General features: G+C 48.8%; 2 protein-coding genes and 2 long non-coding RNA genes across 4 annotated transcripts; all 4 read right to left on the bottom strand.

The window, feature by feature from the left end:
- Positions 1-660: 660 nt before the first annotated feature.
- On the bottom strand, positions 661-5447 carry LOC135415249 (ankyrin repeat domain-containing protein 26-like). Its single transcript, XM_064656910.1, has 5 exons — positions 5193-5447; positions 4262-4497; positions 3122-3254; positions 1637-1918; positions 661-1012 (listed from the first exon to the last, which is right to left on the bottom strand). The coding sequence occupies exons 1-5, from the start codon at positions 5445-5447 to the stop codon at positions 773-775; spliced, it is 1146 nt and encodes a 381-aa protein (XP_064512980.1). The 3' UTR covers positions 661-772.
- On the bottom strand, positions 5337-9664 carry LOC135414830 (ankyrin repeat domain-containing protein 7-like). The gene is made up of 7 exons (XM_064656076.1): positions 9277-9664; positions 8737-8851; positions 8322-8495; positions 8127-8233; positions 7329-7419; positions 5943-6382; positions 5337-5474 (listed from the first exon to the last, which is right to left on the bottom strand). Exons 1-6 carry the CDS (start codon positions 9492-9494, stop codon positions 6203-6205), a joined length of 885 nt encoding a protein of 294 aa, XP_064512146.1. The 5' UTR covers positions 9495-9664; the 3' UTR covers positions 5337-5474; positions 5943-6202.
- A 1279-nt stretch (positions 9665-10943) lies between these two features.
- On the bottom strand, positions 10944-12156 carry LOC135414833 (uncharacterized). Its single transcript, XR_010430851.1, has 2 exons — positions 12112-12156; positions 10944-11433 (listed from the first exon to the last, which is right to left on the bottom strand). It is a non-coding gene; the product is annotated as an uncharacterized LOC135414833 (long non-coding RNA).
- A 1678-nt stretch (positions 12157-13834) lies between these two features.
- LOC135414831 (uncharacterized) lies at positions 13835-16846 on the bottom strand. The gene is made up of 3 exons (XR_010430850.1): positions 16717-16846; positions 15830-16054; positions 13835-13846 (listed from the first exon to the last, which is right to left on the bottom strand). It is a non-coding gene; the product is annotated as an uncharacterized LOC135414831 (long non-coding RNA).
- Between the last annotated feature and the right edge of the window lie 958 nt (positions 16847-17804).

The following is a 17804-nucleotide window of genomic DNA, read 5'->3' on the forward strand; positions in this document are numbered from 1 at the left end:
CAGATGTATGCTGACAGCTCTGCTTGTGACTGCAGATTTGCTTCTATGGCGCTCCCAAAAGAGCTCGATGTCGGCCTCTGCAAGTCTCTCATCAGCTCTGAAACATTCAGAAGCACACAGAGAGTCATCTTTGGTAGTAAGGCTTTTGCAAAGTTACCCTCCACGTCCTTGACTACTACTCGACTTCTAAAAGCCAGGGGCATTAAGAGTGTGCAAAACAAGCACATCCTTTGATCTGAGCTTGTTCAGAGGGCCTGTTTCTAAGAAATCACACTAAGTGCAAGGAGCAGCAAGTGTCACCTCCATAAGAACGCTGGCCTACCCTGGCCTTCTCAAGGAAAGCTCAAACCTCAGACCCGCTGCCAAAACAGAAGCCAAGAAAGAGCGTTCTTATTTTTGATGCACAGAATCCAACTCTGTTCTCCGAGAGGCCTCTCCTTATTCAAACAGTAAAGGGCACAAGATTCATCTTTTCTGTCACATACGGGATGAGGAGATGAGAGACTGGCAAAAAGACTGCCTGCTAGAACAACATCAACTTGAAAAAGACACCAATAATGCCATAATGGCGCTACTGTGGTGTTACTGCTGGAACTCTTAAAGAGAAAGGAAGACAGGTCTGATGAAGGGAAGGGTCTTAAGGGACTTTCCCCACAAATATGCCATGTTCTGCTTTCACACATCGTGCTGGCGAGACGTAAAAAAGGGATTTTAGAAGGAAAATGCACGAGGAAAAAGGAGTGTGTTATTACCAGTCCAGAAAAGCATGGACTTACCTTTCCAGTTTCTTGGCTAGGCTTTTTCTGGTTTTGACTTCCTCCAGATACAGCTCTCTGTATTTTTCCACTTCTGCCTGGGTGGATTCTTTTTGAAAAGTACTGTCTTGTTGGGTATTTTTTATCCTGTCCAGTTCACATTCAAGATCTCTAATTCTGTCTTTTAGCTGGTTTCTTAGTGAAGCATGATGACTGGCTCTGATTTGTTCTAATCTGTCCTGGGAGGCTGCCTGTGCCTGAAGGAGACAGTGCACCTTCAATCACCACAAGAAAAAGAGAACTCTCTCCAGCAGAAAATTGCCTGTACCCAATTTCAAGGCTTTACGAAGAGAGGCAGCTGTGCCTCCTCACTACCAGCAGCAATGAAAGCAGAACCCTGGAGCTACTATTATACAAAGCTACTAATGAAAGGACACTCTCTCTGTAGGACAGGGCATATGGAAAAGGATTCCTCAAAGACAACAGGAGGATCTCCCACCTCCACAACTTCAGTGACTCCTTTTCTGAGCACCTTCCCCCCCTACAAGGACAAAGCAGCACCTGTAGGTCTGGCCATGACAGCTGGCAGTTGCAAAACCCATTCAAGAATGAGCAGCGAGAACCAGGCCAGCGGACAGAGATACCCCCCCAAGCACTGCAAAGTGGGAATCTGCCTTGGGCAGGCTTTTGATTCAGGGACCTGCCGGCACATCACACACCTGTGACAGCCCTCCTGCCCAACCATATTGCCTTCTCCCACTGCCTTCAGGAAAGGCAGAAGCTAACACACAGAATACAGGAGCAAAAGAAAAATACCAAAACCGATGGCCACAGCAGAAGTTTACGTAGCGCCTGTGGACACTGGTGAGAAATTCACTTACTTGCAAAAACTCATTGACTTCTCGGAGTTTTTGTCTGATTTCGTGGTCAGCTCGTTCTTCCGCCTCTCTTTTACATTGTTCTAGTTGGGTGCGATTCACCATGTTAGTCTCCAAATGGTGCTGGACTTTTGCCAGCTCTTCTTGCAGCTGGCATTTGTCCATCTCCAGGTTTTCGCACTTCCCACGCAGGGTAGACAGCTCTTGTTGCAAATCCTGATTTTTGGCTTCCAGCTGCGTGCACTTTTTACTTTCCCCGTCCAGCTGCTGGGAAAGTTCAGCAACCTGCAGACAGAAAGAAGAAAACAGGAACTCAGTGTGATGTAAAGGCAGTGAATTCTGTGGAAACCCCAAAAGGGGGTGGCCAGGGAGACTATAATAATCTGCTGGCTCGAGACTAGAAACAAAGTGCAACTAGGCTCTTCTTTTCCAGCCAGAAGAGCTTTCACCTCATTTGTCTCAGCATTCCTCAGGTTCCCATCCTTTTTGAGTTCCTCATGCAAAAATGCTACAAGCTTCCGGACTCAAAAGGAATCACTGCAAAGGCAGTAAGTGATTCTACAGTGATGCCTTCCAAACCCAAGTGTAGCTCTGAAAGATGGCCACTTTAGCAAGGAATCTGAGTAAGGAGCGGAGAAGGAAATAAAAGGTTACATGCCACTACTGCACAGGCAGAGCAGCCTCAAAACCACTGCTGGGAACAGTCCTTCTGAGTCCCTGTGACAGGATGGGCTGAAAGAGCTCCCGTGAGCAATAAGTTACAGATTTTCCCCTGGGAGGCACCTGTCCTCGTTGTGCCCTGGGCAGCAACAACACTGTGGAGAAAAGCAAAACGTCAAGTGCCTCCTGCTCAGCTCACGCCTGAGACAGGGCTCAGGGGCTGATTGTGCCCTGCGAGTGACAGCGGTGTTCCTCCCGTCTCTTCCAGGGCAGGAATTCATCTGTCAGACCCAGATGACGCTGTCACAGCCTCCCTCAAGCTGCAGCCAGGCCTGAGCTGGGCCCCACTGCTCTCAGCCCACGGACGTGATGTCCTGCAAGGATGGCAGACCTGCCCATCCCTAAGGCCCAGCCAGGGGATCTGCACTCTTGGCTGACCCCGCTTACTGTCAGCAGACCTGTTCTGCTCTTCTTGCTGAGGGCCTGTGGGAGGGCTCCCTGGCCGGTGAGGTCATGCACCCTGCCAGGCTGGCTGCCACTCTTGGCTTGCCCTTCCTCTGCAAGACAGCCTGGCCTCCATGAGCCCTTACACCTACTGCTTTGCCCTTACAGTTGCATCTTTACCCATAATGATAACTACCTCCGTATTAGTTATAGTCATCTACTACTGTAACAGCAGAAGAAGCATTAAGAAAAACCCATCACATCCAAAATGCAGCCAAGGAAAAAAAAAATCATCAACATGACAAGAAATATACGGAAAGCATCTCCCACGTTTCAAAAGAAGTAACATCACAACCAAAAAACCCCACCCAAAGCGCAGCTCACCTCTGTTCGTAATCTATCCACTTCCTTGACCTTTTCAGAATATCTGTTCTTCATTTCTTCCAGCTGGGACTGGGTTTCTTTCTCTTCATTAGCCCTGAGTTTCCTCCTATCTACCCTCAGAAGCTTTTCCAACCTGCACAGCAAATTAGTTGCAAAACCCATGAAACACAGGAAGAACCAGCCTTTTGCCCACAGTCTCACATAAGCAGCACAGACATCAGAGAAGCATAGAATGGCTTGGCTTGGCAGGGACCTTAAAGATCATCTCGTTCCAAGCCTCCTGCTGGGGGCCGGGACACCTTCCACGAGACCAGGTTGTTCAGAGCTCCATCCAACCTGGCCTTGAACACTTCCAGGGATGGGGCATCCACAGCTTCTCTGGGCAACCTGTTGCAGTTCCTCACCACCCTCACAGCAACCAATTTCTTCCTAGTATCAAACCTAAACCTACTGTCTTTCCGTTTGAAGACATTCCCCCCCCTTGTCCTCTCACTACATGCTCTTTTAAATGCACTCTTTTCATCCTTGTGGTAGGTTCCCTTCACGTACTGAAAGGCCACAATTAGGTCACCCCAAAGCCTTCTCTTTTCCAGGCTGAAGTATTGCAATTGTCCCAGCCTTTCCTCATAGCAGAGGTGCTCCATCTTTCTAACCACCTTGGTGGCCTCCTCTGGACTCACTCCAACAGGTGGAGGTCCTTGCTTTGCTGAGGACCCCAGAGCTGGATGCAGCACTCCAGGTGGGGTCTCAGCGACGTCCCTCAGGACATCAGTCCTGTGCTGGTGCTTCAGATCACCTCCCTGTCATCCATGTGCCTTGACATAGCTTCTAGAAGGATCTTTTCTGTGACCTTCCCAGGCACAGAGGGGAGGCAGACAGGTTGGCAGTTACCAGGACCCTCCTTCCTACCCATTTCAAAGATGGGTACAGTGGGTTTCCCTTTTTCCTGTCACCTGGGACTTCACCCGACTGCCACGACTTTTCAAATATCAAGGAGAGTGTCTTGGCAACTACATCAGACCCCGTTGGCCAATGTAGGGCAAGCAATAATGCTGGTGAGATGTAGACAATGCATTTAGAAGGAAAATGCATGAAGAAAAAGGAGTCTCTTATTACCACTCCAAAAAAGCATGGACTTACCTTTCCAGTTTCTTGTCTAGGCATCTTCTAGTTTTCAATTCCTCCAGGTACAGGTCTTTGTACATTTCCATTTCTCCCCGCGTTGCTTCTTTACGAGAAGCACTCTCTTGTTGGGATTTTTTTACCCTGTCCAGTTCACTTTCGAGATCTCTAATTCTTTCTTCTAACTGGATTCTCACTGAATCGCAATGACTGTCTCCGTTTTGTTCTAATCGAGCCTGGGAGGCTGCCTGTGCCTGAAGGAGACAGTGCACCTTCAACCACCACAAGAAAAAGAGAACTCTCTCCAGCAGAAAATTGCATGCATCCAGTTTCAAGGGCCCAGCCTTACTCAGAGAGGCAGCTGTGCCTCCTCACTACCAGCAGCAACCAAGGCAGAACCCAGGAGCTACCACGGCAAATAATTCTTTTCATTGGGAAAGAAGCCCAAATCAGCACTCTTATTCAAAGCTCCTAATGAAGAGACACTGTCTCTGTAGGACAGGGTATATCGAAAAGGATTCCTCAAAGACAATAAGAGCATCCCCCACCTCCACCCCCTCACCCCCACCCCTGGAATTTAAGTGACTCCTTTTCTGAGCACCTTCCCCCCCTACAAGGACAAAGCAGCACCTGTAGGTCTGGCCATGACAGCTGGCAGTTGCAAAACCCATTGAAGGATGAGCAGCGAGAACCAGGCCAGCGGACAGAGATACCCCCCAAGCACTGCAAAGTGGGAATCTGCCTTGGGCAGGCTTTTGATTCAGGGACCTGCCGGCACATCACACACCCGTGACAGCCCTCCTGCCCAACCATATTGCCTTCTCCCACCGCCTTCAGGAAAGGCAGAAGCTAACACACAGAATACAGGAGCAAAAGAAAAATACCAAAACCGATGGCCACAGCAGAAGTTTACGTAGCGCCTGTGGACACTGGTGAGAAATTCACTTACTTGCAGAACGAGACTGACGTCTTGTGGCTTTTGACTTATTTCCTGGTCAGCTCGTTCTTCCGCCTCTCTTTTACATTGTGCTGTTTGGCTGCCATCCAGCACGAAAGTCTCCAAATAATGATGGACTTTTGTCACTTCTTCTTGCAGCTGGCATTTGCTCTCCTCCAGTTTTTCATACTTCCCACGCAGAGTGGACAGCTCTTCTTGCAAAGTCTGGTTTTGGTCCTCTAGCTGCATGCCTGTTTTAGGCTCCATGTCCAGCTGCTGGGAAAGTTCACCAACCTGTACACAGAAAAAAAAAAAAGAAAAGGAAACTCAGCGTGATCTAAAGGCAGTGAATTCTGGGAAAACCTCTAAAGAGGGTGGCCATCATAACTGCATTTATCATCTGCTGGAAACGAGCATAGAAAACACTTGAAAGATTCCCTGTCAGAAAGAAGAAACTTTACAACTACTTAAAAATTTGTGAGACGCTTCTGGGAGCAATACTTCTGGGTCCCTTGGAGCTCATGGTGAAACTCATAATTTATAATCTAAGAATTGCTCTAGTGTCCAGCACAGCAAATACCCTCAGGGCTTTTGTAGCAGCTGGGGAAAGGACCAGGCTGCTTTCTGAGCAGCCTCTACTGAGGAGAAGGCAGAAACTGAGCTCCCCTAGGCTCTCCAGGAAAACTTCATCTTACAGTTTCCCCACAGAAATAGGCAACTAGGCTCAAGAGTCACAAAAAGGGAAATTTATGACCAGCTTACTGAGGCAGAGGCTTGCAGGTCTCTCTGAAGGGCTTCAATCCTATGGCTTTGTTGCTGGACAGTGGCTTCCACTCGGGTCTTTTGAATTTCAAGGCTTAAAAACAAATACGGGTCTTATTACCAGAAAATCCAGTTCCAGACAAACTGTGCTAAGTAACAGAATCCACAGCAGAAGTGTCCTTCAAAATCCAACTGACTGTCCCGTTGTTTCCACCCAATCCCCCAAAGCGACAGACACCTCGCTTCACTGGGTTACTCTCTTACTGTTGCACGTGTTCTTCCAGTTGTTTTAGAGTGGTATTAGTCTCGGAAGATGGCAACAGGAGGTCCTGCAGTTTTGGGGAAGAAGTTATTGCTTCTCTTTCTTTATCATCCAAGGCAGTCTTCAAGTCACGAACGCAGTGCTCAGACTGAAGATGCTTTTCTTCCTCCTCCCGCAGCTGTAAAATCACGGTAAGAATCCACAGTTGTCAGGTGAGCTTTTACATAGAGGAGCCAGCTGCTGCTGAAGAACTCAGGTGCTGCACGTATGTGTGCATACCCTCTGCCCAAAGAACTGGAATCAATTCAAGTACCTTCAAAGCTTCACTTCTACTACCCAATGAACACAAGCTCTATTCCTTTGTCCTCTTTTACAGCAGCCTCTCCCACCCCTCCACTGCTTTCCTACAGCACGGTTCTAAGCACTGACACTGCCCCTCGGACCATTTTTGTGACCTGTGACGCTTCTTGTGTTCCCTTGCTTGCTACTCCAGGAAAAGATGAGTGAAATAATTCATCTTCCTAAAGGAAGGCATCTCACAAGTGTCAGAGGTGCAGTGCTCTGGCACATGTGCTCTGGAGCCCAGGATTGCACAGGGGGAGCATGGGGAGTTTTCTTAAGTGGGAATGACCCCGACTGTAGCACAGAGAGAGGTGCCCAGCAGCCCCTAAGCAGGAAGCAGTGGATGCCTGAGGAGAGGTGGCTCTGCTTCAGTGTGGTGGGGCCAGGAAGGATGGCATCACTGACAAGCTAATGACCACCATTTCAGCAAAGGCAGCCAGGTGAACTGCTCCACAGACCTGCCCTGGAGTCGAGAATCACGCCAGGGGTGTGTGGGGAGTCTTCTTAAACCAGGAAAATCTTGAATGTAGCAGAGAGAGAGGAACCCCAGCCCCCCTGGCCGGTCACGGGTGAAACCCTAAGGAGAGGCAGCTCTGCCTCAGCATGGCGGGTTGTGGGGCAGGGGGCCGGAGGGACAGAGGCAGATCAAAGCCCGATGTAACTGCCGCTTCCTCAGGTCTCTGTCATACTGGGTCCCAGAATACTCTTTTGTCCATTTTCATGATGTATAGGAAGCAACAGGCACCGCCAGGTTTATCCCTGTAGGGACAGGCTTTCCATACCTCCGTGTCAGCCCTGTCCAACTCCTCCTGCAAGCGCAGATTATCTTCCTCCAGGTGAGCCTCATGGGTTCCAGTAACCACAAAAGCAGTCCTAAAGCATCCAAGATTTAATGTGAAACATGTCTGATCCCGCATCATTTTTCCCCTGCTTTTTCCCAAAAGAGCTCTTCCCCCCTTTCCTACAAGCTCCGTGAAAGCGAAGCCAAGTACATGGAAGCATTGGAGAATTTATCTTAGAAGGGGCCTCCCTAAAGCAGCCTCAACTACGAGGTCAGGCCATGCTGTTCAGGGCTCCTTGCACTGCTCTTCCAAGTCCCCACAGATGCGGCTGCACAAACTCCCGGGGCAAGCCGTTCGACCGCCTGACCATCTACATGGCAGGAAGTTTTCTCCTTATGTGCGGTTGGAGCCCCTCGTGTCCCCTCGGACACTGTTGCTTCTCTTTCTCCCAACGCTTCCCTTCAGAGCACTTAACGCACCAACTATGCCTTGGCTTAAACCTCCCTCGCCTGCAGAGCAGCCATGCTGCTGAGCTAGTGGCAAGTTTCCCGATGGCTCTGGGTCTGTGTGGGGAGAGGGCACCACAGACAACGCTTTCTTGCAGACCTCAGCGGGCAAAGTACGAGAGCCCCTAAGGTACGAGAGCAGCCAAGTGCAGACCTGCATTTACCAGTCACACAGGGAACTGCTTCCACGTGGCTCCTCCTTCTTTTTCCAAGCTCATTGCCATGCCCCTGGTCTCGGTCTTGCTTGCAGGCTACCGAGAAGACCCCTGTGCTGTTTTGACAAACCCCTTACCTTTCACATTGGGCTTGAGCATGCCTGTCAGCTGCTTTTTTCAGAAGGCACTCCAGAATCTCCTCATGCTGTAGGAGGGCTGCAAGTTTTAAGGGAGTAAATCCCATCTAAAAGGACAAATAATCCCCATTAGAAAGACACAGACAAGCTCTGCAGCTGTTTGAAAGAGCAGCTTTACCCACGTGCCAGGGTTACCTGGTTCTGAGCATCACTATTGGCATTATGCTCGAGTAACAGCCCTGCTACAGCTGTATTTTTAGATAGGACAGCCAGGTGAAGGGCAGTGTTGCCGCCAGCGTCTGCCAGATTCGGGTCGGCACCGTGTTCCAGCAGAATAGCAACACATTCTTCCTGCTCCTGCTGTACTGCCTGGGAACAACACATAAAAAGGGAAAGACTTCCAACTTTTACATGCCCCTCTGTCACAACTTCCTCAGCTCCTGAACGCTAGAAGACCATCTTCAAAGATTAGCTAACAGAGGCCTATGCCATGCCAATTGCAATATGCATGTTTCTATGGCCCAGCGATGCAAGGAATCCTGCCAGACACCTCCCCTTTAACACACCATCACTAATCCCCACCTACAAGATCCTAAGGCATTGCACACACCTTCATCAGTGCCGTTCTCTTCAAGTTGTCAGCGAGATTCGGCTGGCTGTTCTTTCTTAGCAGATATCTAAGGACATCTGCATGGCCATTTGCCGAAGCGAGATGCAGAGGTGTCCTAAAAATTAAACATACGCTCTTAACCTAGACAGACAGAGGATGAGCCAAAGCCGTGCCTCTACCCAGCACCCTGGGGACCCTGCCCGGACTCTGCTCCTCCCCCTTGCTGCTCTCTGCTGCTGCTGCTGCTGCAATCCCGCGCTGATTAGCCAGAGGGCAGAAGAGAAGAGGTGAGGCCTGAGCAGCTGCAGAACAGCCCTGCAGAGAGACTCCGGCAAAGCGGCAGGTCGGCAACACGCGTTTCCAACAGCGCTGGAGCCCAGCCGGCAGCTACAAGCAGTGAAAAGCTCAAGAGTTCACTCTCCCAGCTGACAGGGCAAATCTCACTTTTCAAGGCTTGTCCTTAACAGGGGGCTGCCGAAGACTACTGCAGCTTGGCTCAGGAGCAGCCAAGGTGTGCCATCAGCATCCCATAGAACTCACCGCATCTCCTGGTCTCGCCTGTCGATGCCGACTACCTTCACATACCAGCGCCAGCGCCTCAGCCAGGCCAGGTCGCCGCGGGCGGCCGCGCGGTGCAGCCTGCCCAGCCCCTCCTCCCTGAGCTCGGAGGCGCTGGTGGAGCTGGTGGCAGCCCAGGGCTGCCCACTGGTGGTGCTGGATGGTGACTGCCGTCGCTTCTTGCTGAGAAGCCACGGCATGGCCCTGCTTGGAGCTACCAGCAGCAGGAAGTGCAAGAAGCCCCCTTGCGGAGGGGCTGCCGGGTGCCAAGCAGGGATGAGGAATGGGACGAGGGCGAGGTTAAGGGTGAGGGTGACAAAGGGGACGAGGGCGAGGTTAAGGGTGAGGGTGACAAAGGGGACGAGGATGAGAAGAAGGATGGGCACAGGGTATAAAGCACAAGGCAGACGAGGTCGCCCTGTGCAGCGTTCGTAGCCTGCAGCTACCAAGACGGCGATACAGGCGCGAAATGCTCCCACAGCGGGATGTGCTACTGCTCCTCGAGAGGCTACAGCAGCTCTGAGCGCCGGCTCCGGGCACCAACAAAGCTGTGCTCGACTGGTGCCTGTGGTGTCACAATGGCAGGTGGAGCGCTCAGCACGTCACCGTGGGGTGTGGCAGAGGCCACGGTGCAGGGTGAGGCCGGGCGGGACATGGCAGGGTGGGGCAGGAGTGAGGGCGGCCCTGCTGGGCCTTGTGGAAGGAGGTGGCCGGGGCCTTGTGAGTGTGGCTGGCGGGAGTGGGCACTGCCCCGCCTCAGGGCACCCCGGGGCAGGCTGCGGTAGGCGCTGGAGCAGCTCCCGCATCACCCGCTCTGGGTTTTTGCTTCAGCCTGTGGCCGGGCTGCCTCTGGACGCACTTCCATGAAATGAGGCTCAGGATGAAGTGGGATCCCAGCCCGAGCAGGTGGGGGCCACCACAGCTCTCAAGAAATGCCCACTGAGTGCTCCAAGCCTGCCATGCCAGAAATCCAGGATGTAGGGACATGTCCCGAGAATAGGGAGGGAAGCATTCTGGGAACTGAAGTCCCTGGACAGCATACTGGGCCACATGAGCGGTGTGTGTTGTGCTGTCATTGGTCAGGTGGTCACATGTCCTCCAGAGGGTTTATAAGGAGGCATTTTTCTTTTAAATAAACAGATTTGACTGCTTGCCAACTAGCTGCCGGGTCGTGTCTTTTATATTATATTAATATACCACACCAGGACAATTCCCCAACTCCTTTGTCTTGTCCCTCTTGAAGAGCAGACACCTCACCCCCCAACCCCTTGTAACTGCCCGCCCTAGTTTGAAGCTGCTCACCTGCAGTCCTGCTGCAGTGTGACGAATTCTATGTACGTTCCCTTTTTTAAGTTCAGCCACGCACCTCCACCAGGAGAGAAGGAGCTGCTTCTTCTGCCAATGCCGTGTCAGCTCTGGACTGCAAGCTTCTAAATATTAGAAGCTGGGGCTCTCGGCCTCAAACACGGCGCCATTTGTAGGAGGTCAATAACTAATTGATCCCAAGTTTGGGGGTGAAAACTGGAATCTTTATTGAACTCGCAACTCACAATTTAAGGGTCTTGGGGGCAGGACATGTTTATGAGGAGGATGGATTATGCTAAGCTGGGGATGGATTATGCTAACTAGAGGATTACACAATTTCCTGCTACAGTCACACAATTGTTTAATATTTCCTGTAACAAGGATTACATGGGGGGGAGAGAACAAAGGGGTTTCTACGTAGTCTGATATCATCATCACAAAGTCTTTCCATATCTTGCTGCAGGAGCCAGGCCGATCAACATAGTTAAATAGCAGTAGGTCTTGTGAAGAAGCATGCAGTCCTCAGGTGGTGGGCTTTCTTTCAGCCCCTGTTGGTCCATGGCCTGCTACATAATCCTTTTGTGCTGATATCCGAGTTTCAAACTGCTACAGATGACCTAAAGTCTTCGGCTTTACCACAGATGTCTGGGTGGTGTTCTGAGACCCAGACTTCTGTTCAGTCCCAAACTGTTGCCAAGATATCCCAGGCCAGCTGGATCCAGAAGTGGACTTGCAGCCAGATGTATGCTGACAGCGCTGCTTGTGACTGCAGATTTGCTTCTATGGCGCTCCCAAAAGAGCTCGATGTCGGCCTCTGCAAGTCTCTCATCAGCTCTGAAACATTCAGAAGCACACAGAGAGTCATCTTTGGCAGTAAGGCTTTTGCAAAGTTACCCTCCACGTCCTTGACTACTACTCGACTTCTAAAAGCCAGGGGCATTAAGAGTGTGCAAAACAAGCACATCCTTTGATCTGAGCTTGTTCAGAGGGCCTGTTTCTAAGAAATCACACTAAGTGCAAGGAGCAGCAAGTGTCACCTCCATAAGAACGCTGGCCTACTCTGGCCTTCTCAAGGAAAGCTCAAACCTCAGACCCGCTGCCAAAACAGAAGCCAAGAAAGAGCGTTCTTATTTTTGATGCACAGAATCCAACTCTGTTCTCCGAGAGGCCTCTCCTTATTCAAACAGTAAAGGGCACAAGATTCATCTTTTCTGTCACACACGGGATGAGGAGATTAGAGACTGGCAAAAAGACTGCCTGCTAGAACAACATCAACTTGAAAAGACACCAATAATGCCATAATGGCGCTACTGTGGTGTTACTGCTGGAACTCTTAAAGAGAAAGGAAGACAGGTCTGATGAAGGGAAGGGTCTTAAGGGACTTTCCCCACAAATATGCCGTGTTCTGCTTTCACACATCGTGCTGGCGAGACGTAAAAAAGGGATTTTAGAAGGAAAATGCACGAGGAAAAAGGAGTGTGTTATTACCACTCCAAAAAAGTATGGACTTACCTTTCCAGTTTCTTGGCTAGGCTTTTTCTGGTTTTCGCTTCCACAGCTAGAGCTCTTTGTACTTTTCCACTTCTGCCTGGGTGGATTCTTTTTGAAGAGGTCTGTCTTGTTGGGTGTTTTTTATCCTGTCCAATTGACTTTTGAGATCTCTACTTCTTTCTTCTGTTTTCTCGCTGAATCACTATGATGGCTGCGAGGACTTGAGCTCTTTCATGCTCAAGAATCAAGATCAGTCAATCTGTCGGGAGAGAGAACATTGCTGCATATGAAAGCTGGAGAAAACAAGAAGAAATGTGTGACCCTCCAGAGGATGAAACCCCTGTATGAAATTGTCAAGAAGTTCAGACCCAATGCGTTTCGAGTTTTACAGTTGTGTCTAAACATTTACTGTAGTTTTTCCCCTGTTTGTACCCTGAAATTGTTGTATGAAAAATGCCCTTGATTTCTGTATCCTTAGCTCCACCCTAGTCCCTCCCTTTCTTCTAGCAAATTCTACCCCTACCTTATATAAGCCCAAACCCACCTCCCTAAATGAGCCATTTTTTACACCCTCATCCCGAGAGTGGCAAACCTGTTATTCCCACAGTGACCGCGTCCGTGGTCCACATGAAGATTTTTTGAAGATCCAGCAGATCCACTTGTAAGTTTAGCAGTGGCTGGGGGGAAAATTGACAAGATTCCTGGTGTTACTTTTACAGCAGACAGGGCAAAATAAGGCAAGGACATGACAGGCAACACAAGAGACTGCAATCCAGACAGAGACTTGAAAATTTCCAAGGGAACATAACAACGGAAGGGCTAGGTGCAAAGGAAGAAACCCATTTTTTCCACAATTGCTTATCCGTCAACAGCATTTCTAAAGCAAGTGGAAGACATTCTGGGGGCTACACACTGAACACCTTCAGGCAATCCACAAATGACTCCTGTGCTAAACAGCCCCCTGTAGACCTCTTCAACCCGAAGTCTCTGCTTTCCTTTTATGTCCAAACCAGTGATTTATTGGCACACTACTACTACACAGCACCAGGCACTGCAAAGCAGTAACTCTGGAGGAACAAATCCCCACAGAACAGGTGCATTTCCTCTTTGGACACCTGGCCTCAAATTCTACAGCATGTTTTATGCTACGTACGGCAAGCGCTGAACTGATATTTGCCGAAAACATACTGAATAATCTTTTCCTAAAGACAGATTATCTTTTGTCACTGATCTTCTTGCTTATTCCAAAAAAGACTGCACCACCTAAGATACCAAGACAAGCCATGAATCACAGAATCATAGCAAAAATCAGGAACCAACAGCAAAGAACGGGTATGGTGCGGTTTAGTGCTGAATGCCATCGGTGTACATGGGAGGGGAAGTGATGGCTGAAGCTTATACTTATCTTGTGGCTGTTTTGCTGTTTGTGCTTGAGATGAACTCTAGTGAAGGGCAACTTCAGCTTAAGCCAAGGGTTTCTTTGCGCTTGGTTTTTTCCAGGCAACAGCATAACATCGTACGCAACATTTTGGTAAGCAGGAAGTTTTCACATTCAAGTCTCAACTGGAAGGCTAGCAGAAAAAAAAAACCAAAAACCTACTTATCACAGGAACTTGATAAAAATGGCTCGAGAGCTGTCAAGAGCTAGAAATAGTCACCTTTTTCTTAAAAAACCCTCCTAACATAATGACACATTACCTCGTTGAAGGTCTCTAGCGATTTTTGCATCCCTCGATGGGATGCATTCCTGTCGTGCCTAGAATTATACAGAAAATACACAGTTAAGACGTAGTATTTACAGAGTTAAGAGGTCAGATTTCAGTGGATTAAGCCATCATTTTACTCACACCCCTTCGAGGAAAAAAGCTTTAGAACTTGATATGGTAGTAGAGTTGGAAGCAAATCCTGAGAAGACAAACTGTGTATAGTGAGAGTGAACTATCCTCAGCTCCTCTGTTGACAACAAACTAAAAGTCTCCAGAGGTTGCAGTCAAGGTCAGAGAGAACTTCAGGGGACTAAGTCCTACCAAAAAAAATGCAATAGGAAGGAGAAATGTTGGGATCGAAGCAAGCCCCCAAACTAAGAAACAAAACCCCTCCAGACATCAGTCACTGAAGGCTGGGGAAATGTCATACGTAGTTGTTCATCAGCTTCCTTGAGAGTACGCTCAAGGCTGTGAGACAGACGTGGCCTCAAAATGTATGGGTGCTGTTGCAGTCAGGACGCTGAGTGAGAACAGTACCACCATTCTCAGATCACGCGCATTCTTTTCTTGGAATCAACTCAACTGTTTTCCACAAGTAGATCTGGGAAGCAGTTGCTGCAAAGCGTTGAAGCAGCCTATATAGCGATTTGAACTACACATCTGCATAAATTAGCAACTGGATAAAACAGTGAGCCATGAAATAACCTGTAGAAATATTTAATTTCTGTAACATCCTTGAGGGAAGCTAGGAAAGCAGTAAAGGTTTCTGTCTTGATACTGACAAAACTTTGAGATGCCCAGAGTTTTCTTCTGGAAAATCACAATGGAAGACTGTTGCTGCACAATTCAGTTTTAGGAAGCACTGGGTACTCCCACTGTCCTTCCCTTCACTGTCTGTTTTCCCTGTTCTTTTTCAAAAATGACACAGCTGTCAACTCTTTTCTTTTCAAGTAGGGCAGCTTTTTTCCTTGAACAGGAATGGTTTCCTCCTCTGCCTTTTCCTACTTTTAACATCTTGCTGCCATCTCTCTGTCCTTTCTTTCCCTCACTTGTTCCGTGCTCCCTGCCCCTCCTGGTCTTCTCCTTTTCTCCCTTTTGCATTGGGTCCCTGAAGTGTGCTTCCCTTCTAGTGCTTGCCTGCAGAACAGTCCCTGCAGATGGTACAGCACTAATTACCTCACGAGTTCTTTCCGTAATGCCTGTCCACACCTCTGCCCTCAAAAACGTGTTCACAGCGGTACAGAAAAGTTCCTGTCTGTAACTGCCGCTGCTACGCATTACCTACGCTGCTTGGTCCCTTTTGGTGTTTTTCTCTTCAACCAGGTGCTGTATGTAGACACCTTGTTGAAATGGGTTCTTTCCAATGGAGGTGAGGGGACCAGTGAACTGAGATGGACTTCAAAGTGAACAAATGCTTCTCACATTCATCCAACAACTAAACACACTAACTCAACAGAGAAGCTTGGCCATGCCTCAGTCCCATGCTACGTGGCTGTCCCACTGATTACAGCTACTGGTGTGTGGTTTCCACGTCTCCTGGTACAATGCTCTGCATTCTGGAAGGGATGCGCTATCACACTGACTGCTGATTACAGGCATACTTGGACCAGTGCTATTGCAGAGGTTGCAGCGTTGCTGCACAATTAGAAGGCCGTGAAGACCTCCCAAGGAGTAGGTAGTTCTGCTGTTTCATGTAGTAAGACGTAGCAGGAACTACAGGAACAAATGCCTCCTACCCTTAGTAACATATTAAAGCAAGGTCCAGTGAAGAAACTGCTAGAACAAAGATCAATGATGAAGAAAACGGGGTCTCACAGATGTCTGCTGGCATTTGGCACTCATGGTGACATTAGCCACTTGAAATAGGTCACACATACCATACATGTAAATTTAGTGTAGAACTTAGGTGCGGGGTTTGTGCCCCACAGTGCTCTTTACTACAGTTTGTCTTGTAAAAGAAGGTAGTTACACAGCTCATTGCTTCGATTTCAATATTTTTTGGCCTTTGACCGCTCTGGAAAATTTGTACAAACCTGATGTCCTAAAATCTTTGGCTTTACCACAGATGTCTGGGTGGTGTTCTGAAACCCAGACTTCTGTTCAGTCCCAAACTGTTGCCAAGATATCCCAGGCCAGCTGGATCCAGAAGTGGACTTGCAGCCAGATGTATGCTGACAGCGCTTCTTGTGACTGCAGATTTGCTTCTATGGCGCTCCCAAAAGAGCTCGATGTCGGCCTCTGCAAGTCTCTCATCAGCTCTGAAACATTCAGAAGCACACAGTAAGGCTTTTGCAAAGTTACCCTCCACGTCCTTGACTACTACTCGACTTCTAAAAGCCAGGGGCATTAAGAGTGTGCAAAACAAGCACATCCTTTGATCTGAGCTTGTTCAGAGGGCCTGTTTCTAAGAAATCACACTAAGTGCAAGGAGCAGCAAGTGTCACCTCCATAAGAACGCTGGCCTACCCTGGCCTTCTCAAGGAAAGCTCAAACCTCAGACCCGCTGCCAAAACAGAAGCCAAGAAAGAGCGTTCTTATTTTTGATGCACAGAATCCAACTCTGTTCTCTGAGAGGCCTCTCCTTATTCAAACAGTAAAGGGCACAAGATTCATCTTTTCTGTCACACACGGGATGAGGAGATTAGAGACTGGCAAAAAGACTGCCTGCTAGAACAACATCAACTTGAAAAAGACACCAATAATGCCATAATGGCGCTACTGTGGTGTTACTGCTGGAACTCTTAAAGAGAAAGGAAGACAGGTCTGATGAAGGGAAGGGTCTTAAGGGACTTTCCCCACAAATATGCCATGTTCTGCTTTCACACATCATGCTGGCGAGACGTAAAAAAGGGATTTTAGAAGGAAAATGCACGAGGAAAAAGGAGTATGTTATTAGCAGTCCAGAAAAGCATGGACTTACCTTTCCAGTTTCTTGGCTAGGCTTTTTCTGGTTTTTGCTTCCACCAGATAGAGCTCTTTGTACATTTCCACTTCTGCCTGGGTGGATTCTTTCTGAAAAGGTCTTTCTGGTTGGTCGCTTTTTATGCTTTGCAGTGCGCCTTCAAGATCTCTAATTCTGTCTTCTAACTGTTTCTTCAGTGAGTCTAAATGACTGGCTCTGATTTGTTCTAATCTATCCTGGGAGGCTGCCTGTGCCTGAAGGAGACAGTGCACCTTCAATCACCACAAGAAAAAGAGAACTCTCTCCAGCAGAAAATTGCCTGTACCCAATTTCAAGGCTTTACGAAGAGAGGCAGCTGTGCCTCCTCACTACCAGCAGCAATGAAAGCAGAACCCTGGAGCTACTATTATACAAAGCTACTAATGAAAGGACACTCTCTCTGTAGGACAGGGCATATGGAAAAGGATTCCTCAAAGACAACAGGAGGATCTCCCACCTCCACAACTTCAGTGACTCCTTTTCTGAGCACTTTCCCCCCCTACAAGGACAAAGCAGCACCTGTAGGTCTGGCCATGACAGCTGGCAGTTGCAAAACCCATTGAAGGATGAGCAGCGAGAACCAGGCCAGCGGACAGAGATACCCCCCAAGCACTGCAAAGTGGGAATCTGCCTTGGGCAGGCTTTTGATTCAGGGACCTGCCGGCACATCACACACCTGTGACAGCCCTCCTGCCCAACCATATTGCCTTCTCCCACTGCCTTCAGGAAAGGCAGAAGCTAACACACAGAATACAGGAGCAAAAGAAAAATACCAAAACCGATGGCCACAGCAGAAGTTTACGTAGCGCCTGTGGACACTGGTGAGAAATTCACTTACTTGCAAAAACTCATTGACTTCTCGGAGTTTTTGTCTTATTTCGTGGTCAGCTCGTTCTTCCGCCTCTCTTTTACATTGTTCTAGTTGGGTGCGATTCACCATGTTAGTCTCCAAATGGTGCTGGACTTTTGCCAGCTCTTCTTGCAGCTGGCATTTGTCCATCTCCAGGTTTTCGCACTTCCCACGCAGGGTAGACAGCTCTTGTTGCAAAGTCTGATTTTTGGCTTCC

This window comes from Pseudopipra pipra, chromosome 5 (assembly GCF_036250125.1).
Source record: "Pseudopipra pipra isolate bDixPip1 chromosome 5, bDixPip1.hap1, whole genome shotgun sequence".
In the NCBI taxonomy this organism is placed as follows: domain Eukaryota; kingdom Metazoa; phylum Chordata; class Aves; order Passeriformes; family Pipridae; genus Pseudopipra; species Pseudopipra pipra.

Bases quoted from the DNA above. Each gene is read 5' to 3' on its own strand.
- LOC135415249 (XM_064656910.1), bottom strand. From the start codon at position 5,447: ATGGAGCCTAAAACAGGCATGCAGCTAGAGGACCAAAACCAGACTTTG. The intron at 1,919-3,121 runs GTGAGCTGCGCT...TTCTGTCTGCAG, and splicing joins TGGATAGATTACGAACAGAG to GTTGCTGAACTTTCCCAGCA. The intron at 1,013-1,636 runs GTAAGTGAATTT...TGTCTCCTTCAG, and splicing joins AAGTCAATGAGTTTTTGCAA to GCACAGGCAGCCTCCCAGGA.
- LOC135414830 (XM_064656076.1), bottom strand. From the start codon at position 9,494: ATGCCGTGGCTTCTCAGCAAGAAGCGACGGCAGTCACCATCCAGCACC. The intron at 8,496-8,736 runs GTGTGTGCAATG...TGTTGTTCCCAG, and splicing joins AGAGAACGGCACTGATGAAG to GCAGTACAGCAGGAGCAGGA. The intron at 6,383-7,328 runs GTATGGAAAGCC...GTGATTTTACAG, and splicing joins TGGACAGGGCTGACACGGAG to CTGCGGGAGGAGGAAGAAAA.